The 12,084-nt window shown below is 39.5% G+C and overlaps 1 protein-coding gene across 4 annotated transcripts in view; it reads left to right on the top strand.

Annotated features, from left to right (window-relative positions):
- The window catches only part of EPSTI1 (epithelial stromal interaction 1), a 171,473-nt gene extending 160,227 nt beyond the window's left edge, over positions 1–11,246 (top strand). For 3 of the 4 annotated variants that reach the window (XM_060194771.1, XM_016194658.2, XM_060194770.1), the window contains 2 exons: positions 5,233–5,332; positions 10,733–10,872. In XM_060194771.1, coding sequence (XP_060050754.1) covers positions 5,233–5,332; positions 10,733–10,741 — 109 coding nt within the window. In that variant the 3' untranslated portion in view covers positions 10,742–10,872. Of the gene's footprint in view, positions 1–5,232; positions 5,333–10,732 lie in introns of all 4 variants that reach the window. The other variant, XM_060194769.1, reaches the window with a different exon arrangement.
- Positions 11,247–12,084: the final 838 nt, after the last annotated feature.

Genomic DNA, 12,084 nt, shown 5'->3' with positions numbered 1-12,084 from the left:
TGGAGCTCATGCAGGCCGCTGCTTGCAAGTCACCATCTTGGATCCGCCCCCCCTTTATTTATTTATTTTTAAAGAATTTATTTATTCATGAGAAAAATAAGAGGAGAGAAAGAACCAGACATCACTCTGGTACTTGTGCTGCTGGGGATCGAACTCAGGACCTCATGGTTGAGAATCCAATGCTTTATCTACTGCACCACCTCCCAAACCACTCTTTCAGTTTATTTTCATGTTGTGGGGCTACTTATTTTACAGACTTTATTTTCTCTCTATTGCTTCTGATTAAATATAGATCTACATCTAATTCATAAGGAAATCTCTTTGGATAATAAGCTCAGTAATCAAATTTGAAATAAATGACTAAGTCTTGAAAACAATTCTTTTTTTTTTTATAAAGGATGTAAGCCATGCCTCAACCTGTTCATTCGTTCGTTCATTCATTCATTCAATTTGGATAGAGACAGAGTTGAGAGGGAAAGGGGTGATAGAGAGGGGAAACGTAACACTGTTTCTCCTGCTGGTGAATCTTCCCCCTGCAGATGAGGCTGGACACTTGAACTCTGGTCCTTGCATATGGTAATGTGTGTGCTCAACCAGGTGCACCACCACCTAGCCCCCTCCATCAGTTTTGGAAGGGAGCTTATACTTACATTGCCCTTTAGAGTTAGCAGTACACTTTCTCATGTTACTATATGAAACTTACATCATTAGCATGTCATTATCATATAATATGTTAACCATTTAGTGACCATTTACTGAGTAACTATGTCCATTCCTGCTAGGGACCACAACATTAGCTAGCTATGTAGTAAGTGTGTAGGAAACTTAAGTTCGGTTTACCTCAGAGACCTAATTTTATGATGTTAAAAAATACAAAGTGCTTTCTGCTGTTTAGAAGTTCACAGAACAGAAAACTCAGCCCCAAGTTCTTTCTTTCTTTCTTTTTTAAAAATTTTTTTGTTTATTTATTTATTTTACTTTTTGTTGCCCTTGTTATTGGATCGACCTTCTCGTGGTGCATCCCGTGAGTACCCATTTATTGGGGAAACTGACGATCCTTCCTAGCCGACTGAATCCACATGGATCCCAGTCACTTTCAAAGCCAGCAACAAGCAGACATCAGGCTCAACCTGACGCTGTTGACTGGCTACGGAAGAAGGGCAAACACTAGAAGAAGTTTTTATCATTGTTGTGGTTATTATTGTTTTCATTGCTGTCATTGTTATTGGATAGGACAGAGAGAAATGGAGAGAGGAGGGGAAGATAGAGAGGGGGAGAGAAAGAGAGACACCTTCAGATCTGCTTCACTACTTGTGAAGAGATGCCCTCTGCAGGTGGGGAGCCGGGGACTCAAACTGGGATCCTTATGCCAGTTCTTGAGCTTTGTGCCACGTATACTTAACCTGCTGTGCTACTGCCCAACCCCCCTGCCCCAAGTTTTTAAAAGAAAACTCTCAGAGTTCTTTACAAAATTTCCAAAGAACTCTGAAACACTGAGCTTGAAACCTGCACCTGACCCAATGTGTGACTCTTTTTTTTGTTGTTGTTGTTATGTGACAAAATTTTACACATTTGTAATATTTGGTGGGTATGGCCTCATACTCATACATGGTGTGTACAAGTGACCACTCTCTACAAAGGTCTTGTGCTCACGACCACCCCTCAAGCACCAATGACTAAGAAAAAAGTAGAAACCCCAGAAAGAAGAGACAGGGGATAAGAGTCCAGGGCTTGAAAGGGACTGAATCATAAGCAAGAAAAAACAAGAACTGGCATGAACTGATTTATTGTAACCTGACTCATCCTTGAATGATAGTTTTTTTTTAAATTTTTTATTTATAAAAAGGAAACATTGACTAAACCATAGGATAAGAGGGGTACAACTTCGCACAATTCCCACCACCAGAACTCTGTATCCCATCCTCTTCCCTGATAGCTTTCCTATTCTTTAACTCTCTAGGAGTATGGACCCAAGGTCATTGTGGGATGCAGAAGGTTCAAGGTCTGGCTTCTGTAATTGCTTCCCCACTGAACATGGGCTTTGACAGGTTGATCCGTACTCCCAGCCTGTCTCTCTCTTTCCCTAGTGGGGAAGGGGTCTGGGGAGGCTGAGCTCCAGGACACATTGGTGAGGTTGTCTGTCCAGGGAAGTCTGGTTGGCATCATGCTTGCATCTAGAATCTGTTGATTGAAAAGAGAGTTAACATACAAAGCCAAACAAATTGTGGACCAATCATGGACCTAAGGGCTGGAATAGTGCAGATGAAGAGTTGGGGTGTCCTCCATTTTATAGATAGCTAGTAGGCTTATTTTAGTTATAGTCCAAAGGGCCTGTGGCTATACTACTTTTTTTTTCCCTGAGCCTGAAATCTGATATGCAGATGGATCCATGTTATTATCTGGTGAGATGATGTCATGGCTGGAAAAGGAACAGAAAGCTGGGTCAGGGAAAAGAGTAGTTCCCTAATATGGGAAAGCCTGCTTGGAGTGGCTGTCCAGCCTCTGAGGGCTTGTTCTAGGCTTGGGGGAGAGGTGATCTTCAGAAATAATCAAAAGATTTTCTTTCTTTTTCCTCCTGATCTCTGTTTTCTAACCCAACACTGAGCTATAGGACCCCTCCTTGGTATCACACTTAGGACCCCTTATTCACCCTCCTGCTGATGGCCCAGTATCCTATCCTATCCACAGAATCCTAGGTCACAAGCCACTGCTTTTTGGAGCTCACACCAGCAGCTGCCTCTGTGTGTGTCTCTCTTCTCTACTTCCTTTTCTCCCCTTGCTATCCCTAGAATTTACAGTGGACAGTAGATTTGCATAATTGTCTATTCTTGCTTTCCCTTTTTTCCTTTCTCTTTCTTTTTCTTTTGGATTTGGTTGCTATTTTTCTTGAACTGGAGGTGTTGTTTGGCTAACTGGTATTGGCTGAAAAGCATCAATCCTTGCTTACGTTACTATTGTTGTAATTTCTGAGGTTGGTGACTGCATTTATCATAAAGGTATTTAGTCTACCGTGGCTTGTACTCAAAACACAACAATTGAAGAACGACAGAATAGAAAAATAAAAAAACACGTAAAAAATGGTTAGATCAAGAGCAAATAAAATCGCTACCACAATGAATCAAGACCGGATCCTAGAAGAAACTCCAAATCAGTCAGAAGTAACCTTACGTAATAAAAGTATGCAAGCAATGATAAACCTAATAATCACAGAAATGAAGACAACTATGGAGGAAAGGGCTATCAGAATTAGAGAAACAACAGATGAGGCCCTCAAGGAACAATAGTTTTTATTTGGATTAACCTGCAGAATAAACTCTAGAGCATCAGCCTTATAATATATGTAGCACTAGCAATAATGCCTGTGGTTTCTATATCTAATGAACAAAGTAATCAACTAGTGTTCTATTTTGCATATTGGAGTTTTCAGTAGGAATTGAGAAAAATAATTTCTCTACCACTCATGGTCTCTGGCTGATCCATATTGTAGCAGACACTTAGGAACACTCCCTGCATATATAGGAAAGCTCAGGTGCTCTGCTGTGTTCTTTTAGTGACTGATGTTTAAAAGTGAATCATGTCACCTTTTGTGTTCTTGGCAAGCTGTCAGTATTGCAGAGTTTGAGTGAAGGAAGGCAGTTGACAGTGAGCTATTTGACAGCCTATGTTCACCAGCTTGGGTGACTTTGGATTGTGGCAGTAGTCAGTGACAACAGCAGGTGGAGGCGGGGACCACATGCCTGGATGATTCAGCTGATGAGATCAGGTCTGTCCAGGGTTGTGTGTCTGTAGACACGGACACTCCATTCATCAGTTAAACATCTGGACACTCAGTGGAGCCTTTTTTCTGCGGATCAGGAGTTAGAGTAAATGAGGCAGTAAAGGCCTCTGACTACATGAAATAGCAAGATGAAGAAAAGAACTTGGCGCCAACAGATTATCAGTAAGATCAGCTCAGAAGATATGTAGCTACATCACAGGGTGTTGTTGAAGGAACAACATAGAGACACTAGGTCTTCAGTGAAGATGAGCCATCAGAGGATAGGAGTCAGTCATAAACTGGGGACTTAAAATTCTATGATGCAGAGACTTAGAATAACTAGTTATAAAGTGAATGTCCACATAGCCAACTTCAAAAATACATTCTAACTATTACTCTACAGTTAACTTTTCTCCCCTTTGTACTGAGTACATTTTTTACCTTATTTTTTAAATGAATGATTTTAGGAAAATTTATTTTACTTATCCCAATAGAGAGAGATAGATACAGAGAAAGGGAAAGGAGAGATAGAGGCCAGAGCAGCACTATGGCACATGTGATAACAGTGATCAAACCAGGGACCACACTTCTAAATCCAGAACTCTATCACTGCACCACTTCTCAGATAACACAGTCTTTATAGTTCTGCTTACTTTGCTGTTTCTTTCAAGTATGACTAAATCACAGGGAAATGTGTACCCATTCCTTCTTTTGAAAGTTTGGACTTTCCTCCTCTGATAGTTTTCTTGTTCTCACACTCTTCCCATTTTCATCTCTCTCTCTCTCTCTCTCTCTCTTTTATACTGTTTTTTAAGTATATTTTTATTTATTTATTACTGGATAGGACAGAGAGAAATTGAGAGGAAGGATCAGATAGAGAGGGAGAGAGACAGAGAGACACCTGCAGCCCCACTTCACCACTTATGAAGCTTTCCTCCTGCAGGTGGGGAGCAGGGGTTCAAACCCAGGTCCTTGTGCACTGTAACATGTGCACTCAACCAGGTGCTCTCCCTTTCTCTTACAGAATTTAGTTTAGTAAGATAGGCAGTGGGGTGCAGGGTAGATGCGAGGGCCATCTGTCTCAAGTTACAGAGTTACACTGGGTTTCACATCGTATTTCAGTCCTAGCTGAGGTGTCTATCTTTCCTCAGTTTCTGGGGCTCACTCCTGACATGGCCCCTAAGAGTATAGTTGCTTCAATGACCAAGGTTCCTGCTGAACTGGTAGCAGGTAGGTGAGTGAAACTGTAAGAAATGTGGCTTCCTTGGCCTGAGCTGGGACTGGCACCAGGTCCAGCAAAAGGTTGTTAACAGCTTGTCATATGGTTAATGTGAAAAGCAGTTTCTGTAGATTTCCTTTAAACTGAAGAAGGGAGGCAATCCCCACAGTCAGTTCATACAGTACATTAGGTTCTCAAAAATCCCTCAGCCCTGCAGCTAGCTTTCCACTTACAAACATTTTTCATTGTTTTAAAGGGTAAATAATGCTTTTCTGGACCAACTCCAAGGCAGAAGTCAACCAGGTGGCCTCGAGCCTTTTGGAGGCTATAGCAGTATGAATAGCCGAAACAGCTGGGTGAGTTTTTTCTTCTCTAAAAAATCTTTCAAAGTTGAAGACTAAAAACAATGAGAACTTAAAAAATACGGTGTGGCCTTCTCCTCAGATACATTTTTTTCCCCCTGATATGCTGTTCATCTGTGTGGTGGGCAGCCAACCAGGGTGATTACTGTAAATTCCACAATAGCTTCTGAGAAAGGGGGAAAGCCCTGATTCTAGCGCTGGTCAATCACAGTGAAAAATAACAACTGCCCTTTGTTCTCTGTGATTGCCTGGACTGTAAAGCTTTTGATCACTCCTTGCTTATACTCACAACAAAAACAAATGAATTTTTTTAAGGAAGACTTTAAGTAAAATGTGGTTATAAAATAGTAGGCATTCTTTAGTTATATATTCTTCCACTGAAATCACACATTAAAGAAACCAGTATTTAATTTTTCACTACAGAATGACTTTTTTCAGAGATCCAAGAGCAAAAAGGGTGCTTTTGGAAAATGAAATGTCTTTACAGATTTCTGTGAAGAAAACCTTGCAGTGGTGTTATATGTTTAATGTGTTTTGCATGCTCAATTTGTTATTGAACCAGCACTAAAGCTTCAGAATATGTATGATTGTAAGGTTTGCAGTGTATACAGAATCAAAACTAACTGCAGTGGGATTCACATTTTAAAGTCCAAATGTGTTTGTACCAACCTTAAAAATGGAGTGGTTAAAAAAACTTTAAACTGGGAGTCGGGCGGTAGGGCAGCGGGTTAATAAGCACACGTGGCTCAAAGCACAAGGACTGGTGTAAGGATCCCGGTTTGAGCCCCTGGCTCCCCACCTGCAGGGGAGTTGCTTCACAAGCCGTGAAGCAGGTCTGTAGGTGTCTATCTTTCTCTCCCCCTCTATCTTCCCCTCCTCTCTCCATTTCTCTATGTCCTATCCAACAACAACGACAGCAATAACAACAACAATAATAACTACAACAATAAAACATTAAGGTCAACAAAAGGGAATAAATAAATATTTTTTTAAAAAATCTTTAAACTGATAAAATACAGCAAACTAACCAAGTGCTTGATGACTTAGAAATCCTAGAAATCACCTTTGATACATGATGAACAAAGGATTACTTCTGATAAGGCAGTATTAGAAATTTTACAGGCATCTTTTCTTGAATGTCAGCTAATTGTTTAAATTGACAAACTGTACAAATGAATATGTCATTGAGACACTCGAATGTAAACAAAATTGCAAAGAATGCATACTTTATATGTCTATTTATAATGCATGTCTTTATATGTCTAGTATAAATATACTATTTATACCCATCCTGTGTACCACTGTAATGCTCAGAACAGGGACAATGTGGAGGAGAGAGAAAAGAATCAAAACACATATCTGGCACCTACCTGCTAAGCATCTCTCTAGCCCATGACAGTTATTTAGGGAGTGACCCTGGGACTTTGGAGCCTCCGGCATGAAAATCTTTTTGCATAGCCATTATGCTATCTATCCCAACCTCATATGGTTATTTCTTCTTCTTTTTTTCCCAGTTTCCCATTTATGGTTATTTATAATTTCCCATCATATGGTTATTTTTAATCTTCCATTTTTGACCTCTTAGCATCACATGTCATGGTGAACCACTTTCTCTTTGATTTTTTTTTTTTTTTTGAACTTGGCTTCTGAGACACAATGTTTTCCTGGGTTTTTATATAGCTCATTCCTTTTAATTCTTCTTTGTTGAATCCTCTGCATCCTGTCCTCTCAAAATTGTCTTGGATTCACTTTAGACCCCATTCCTAATATTATGTTCACTTAATATGTTGGTAGCCTCATTCATTCTCAGGAAATTAAATATTATAGACTCATTGCCCCCTAATTTCTATTTCTTGCCTAGAATCCTATCTTCAAACTTTATACTTACATATGCATTTATCTATCCTTTTTTTCCCTTGCTTCCATACATACTGTACATTTCAGTGTCAACTATTATATTTAATCTTTGTTCACCTTGACCTCAAATCTCTAACTGTACTCTTTCCTAGTTTGTGTAATGGCGCAAACTATTTCTTACTGTCTCTACAACCAGTTATCCTAGATTCTTTCTCAAAATGTGTCCAAAGGAAAAAAAATGTGTCCAATGCAACAATTTTTCACCACTCTCCCCACTGTAATCCTGCTTCCCACCTCTACCAGTGTGCACCTATATTGTTGAAAATCTCCTAGATGGTTTCCTTGCCCACCTAGATTGATCTTTTAATGTGGAGGTCAGATCCCATCAGTTTTCTCAAAACCCTCTATTGACTCCCTTCTCTCTAATCACTTGGATTAGAAGCCCTTGGAGTAGCCTTCCAAGTCCTATGACCTAAATTCCTCTGGGGCTTTATCCCTTGGCTGGCTCACATTCTCTCTGTCTTTCTCTCCTGCTGCTCTTCATATCGCCACCCCCCCCCCCCCGCCACATACACTAATTTTCTAGTGTTCTTTGAAATCTCCAGGAACTAACTGCTCTCCCCTTAGAGCTTTTAGACTGGTTTATTCCTTTCCCCTCTTAAATTCCCACATGCTTTTTCTCTATTTCCTTGCATCCTATTGCAGAGAGGTTTCTTTGACCATCTATTTTTATCTTGCCGCCCATGCCCTTACCCTGGCTCACATCATTTCCTCTTCTGGGCTCCATGTCTTTTTTTCCAGAACACCCTATAATTTGTTGTTGTTGTTGTCTGGTTATGCTTTATTATGGTCTGTGTTTTTAAGATTATTTGTTGTTGTTTTCCAAATCCGGTAACTCTTTGCAACATCTAACATAATTTCCCAGTCTTATTTCCTCACATATACTGCTAATTTAGCCCTCCTTATGGTAATATATGTTCCATATTTCATCAGTTTTATATTATATCAGTTCAGGGCTCTTTGGTTGTTTTCTGTTCAGTGATATATGCCAACATACAACTGATACTGGAACTTACTGCAATTGGGGAGCACCTAAGACAACAAAGACATTTAGTGCCAAATAATTTGATATGTGAAAATGCCTAGATACTGAATTTAATATCACTGTGTATAAAAGCATTCGATGAATAACTGTTGGATTTGAAATAATGAGCAAAAATGAGTCAAAGACAGCGAACAAGATTTGATAGAGAATAAACCAGACCTCTCGGAACAAAGATATCTTTGCATGAAAGACTCGATTAATTGATATGTTTAGAAAGAATGCAAGTTAAGAACATAACTAAAATATCATTTCTTGTCTATTTGACACAAAAAGATTGACAATATACTCTGTCAATAAGAAGACAGCTTCTTCCATGCATTCTTGGTGGGCGTGAAAATAATGCAGGAACCAGGCAGTGGGCCACCCTATAGAGTGCATACAGTACCATGTTCAAGCCCTTGATTTGGTTCTACCTGCAGGGAGGAAGCTTCACAAGCAGTGGAACAGTGCTACAGGTGTCTCTCTTCTTTGCTGTCTTTCTCTCTCTCTCATTCTGTCTCTCACCTTCTATCAAAAAAGAAAAATGGCCACTGGGAACTGAGGAATCATGCAGGCATTAAGCCCCCGCAGTAACATTGGTTGGGAAAAAAGTAAAAGAAATACATTGAGAGAAAAGAGAAGGGAAGAAATGAGAGAGAAAGAAAGAAGATAAAAGAATATTAACAGGGAGTCGGGTGGTAGTGCAGTGGGTTAAGCGCAGGTGGCACAAAGCACAAGGACCAGCCTAAGGATCCCAGTTTGAGCCCCCAGCTCTCCACCTGCAGGAGAGTCGCTTCACAAGCGGTGAAGCAGGTCTGCAGGTGTCTATCTTTCTCTCCCCCTCTCTGTCTTCCCCTCCTCTCTCCATTTCTCTCTGTCCTATCCAACAATTATAGCATCAATAACAACAACAACAGTAATAACTACAACAAGAAAACAAGGGCAACAAAAGGGAATAAATAAATAAATAACATTTTTTAAAAGAATATCAACATTATATAGATTAATTTGTCACTGCCTTCTCCTAAAATAAAACCAGGCTTTGAAATACTACAGAAATATTACATTAAAGGCTCAAGGAATATAGTATTCCAAATAACTAGAACTTTTCTATATAAATGGAAAGGAAAAAAGTTTGACAAATAACAGATGGGCAAAAGATTAGTATAAAGAACATATTAAGAATGACATTTGTAAGTTCAGAGAGAAAGCTCAATTGAGCTCCCACAGGAAATCAGAGAGGAAATCTATGCCTCAACTCAGAGTTGTTTTTTGCAGGAAATAATGGAACCAATAAAGCATTGAAGGCTAGAGAAAGAAAAGTAGAAGGCAGAAAACACAGTAGAGTTAAAAAGAAAGTTACAGAAAGGAAAAATTCTTGAAATGTCACATAGACACTTTAGCAGTAGGCCTCTGGTAAGTGTAGGCTGTGTAGATAAATTAGGCTGACATTTTTATTTATTTATTTTATGACAAAGGGAGAGAGGGAGGGGGCAGAGAGAGGCTAAGGGTGAGAGAGAGAGAGAGAAAGAGAGAGAGAGGGTGAGAGAGAGAGAGAGAGAAATAGACCGAGATCAGTGCACCTCTCTGGCACATGTGGTGCCATGGATCCAACCCAGGCTCTCAGGCATCTTGTTCTCTACTTACTGAGCCACCTCCCTAGCTGCTGATACTTATTATTATTTTTTTAAACCTATAAAAATCCAAGTCACATTCTTCTCATCTTATTCTATGTATTTTCATGTTTATATCTTAAATTTTTATTTTGGGTTTCTTGAGTCCTGTTTTCGTGATGCACCTTGGGTGGGATCACTGCAAATTTTCTTTTCCACCAATAAGTAAGGTCTTGTGTGATGCTGTGGAAACTCTAAATCTTGTATCTTCAAGGGCACTTGAGCACTTGCTGTGATCTCTGAGGCAGTCTCAGAGTTACGTCTCCCAGACTGTTAGAACAGCAATAGTCCAAATGTCCAATGTAGCTTGACCTAGCATTTGGGTGGCTTGATAAAGATTTCTTTGCCCTTTTCATGTAGTTGGGAGGAAGGGATTCATTTAGTCATTTCCCTTCCTCAAGGTCCCCCTTAGAAGTCACATTCTTGCTGCATAATACAACAGCACCCCATACATTTCCATTTAAATTGCTCTGCTCCACACAGTGCTCTTCCTGTCCTTGCTGTAACCAAGGAGGTAGATAACAATATTTGTGAGCACTATTATGCATGATGACCCATGGTAGCCTGACTCTAAGAACACAGCTGACGAGCCATAATTCAACAAGCCATGACATTATTGACAGAAACTATTTCATAAATCAAATGCCATGCAACTCAAAAATTAAATCATTTCATTGGGACTTTAAATCATAAGTCCCATAAGTGTTCTTTTTTTTAACTACAGAACCTTTGGATGTTGTTTGGCTGCTGGTGGTAATGTTTGTTTTCTTTTTCTTCCAGGGTCTGTGAGAAAACATTTACTTGCATTCGGCCTTCGTTAACTGACCATGAAAACCTTAATGTGATTTTGTTCAGCCTCCCTGTGTTTACCTTGCCTTTTACTGCCCACCTACTCAGCAAAGCAGTCAGGGACAACTGATTTCTCCCTGTCACTGCTTCTGCATGTTTGCAGGAGCTGATTACTGAGCTTATATTGAATCTCTACTGCCAGCAAAGTCTTGCATTGTTTTTCTAATTGACTTTGCTTCTTACTATGAGTGTAATTACAGCGACATTAGTAACATAGACAAGGGGGGGTGTCATTTGATGCTTTCAGGTTAGTGAGAGTTGTGGGCACTGCATGTTTCTCTGAGCCACTAACTCTTATCTCATTCTCATATTAATTTTTGGAAAGCTTTGGCATCTTTTAAAATTGTGATTCCTGTCTTCTTAACCTAGTATATAAATGTGATTCTCCTCCCCCAGTTTTAATGCTCTTGTGACACAGTTGTAAATAAATTTTGAGCTACCTGCATGAGTGGGTGTTTTGTTTTGTTATTTTTTAAATTAACTTGGGGGTGAAATGCTCCTGTGTTTTTCTCCCTTGAAGGACCACATTTTCCCATTCCCCTTTACAGTCCATATAGATAAATGTAGTGTGGTAGTAACTGTGGATCTGGCTTTTAGTCTTAGTTGACTTACTAATATTATTTCTCTAGTCTTTGGGAAAGATGGTTCATTTCCTGAAAGGCCTTTGTTTTAATAAAAAGCAACCAGACATAGATGTGGATACTTCACATGATTTGTAGTTATTTTGGGAACTTGTTGTTGACCTCGTTTCTTTATTCTTTTGAGGTGTGGTGTTGGTGGTACCAAGGGTTAAACCCAGGGCCTCATACACATGAAGCACCCATTTGAACACTGAGCTAAATAACCAGAGCTAAATAGCCAGCCCTTCTCTTTGCTGTATGTAACCTTATTTGATATTGCTAATTCAGTAGGTTTCCCTATTTTACTTTTATGAGTTTGAACCACTCTATAGGCCCCAGAGTGCATGAATATTGGTTTTCTATGATGTCTCCTTCATTGTTTCTCCATGCTCTATACAGGAATTCTTGCAGTCTCAGAATGAGTGAATGAAAGAGTGACTAAGTTTTGCAGCTGGGCAATTAATAATATAATAATAATAATATTTGCAACACTGGACTCTTCTGTGTTATTCAATACCTGTTGAAATTAACTTTCCAAATCACTGTGTTCAGAAAAACATTGGGTCTTCAGGTTCTTGGGCGAAGACCAAGGGATTGTGCACAGTAGCAGAACAAGGAAGTAGTATAGAAAAGACTACATTGTGGGGCAGTGGCTAAGAACAG

This window comes from Erinaceus europaeus, chromosome 7 (genome assembly GCF_950295315.1).
Source record: "Erinaceus europaeus chromosome 7, mEriEur2.1, whole genome shotgun sequence".
In the NCBI taxonomy this organism is placed as follows: domain Eukaryota; kingdom Metazoa; phylum Chordata; class Mammalia; order Eulipotyphla; family Erinaceidae; genus Erinaceus; species Erinaceus europaeus.
This window is presented reverse-complemented; position numbering and strand designations above follow the sequence as displayed.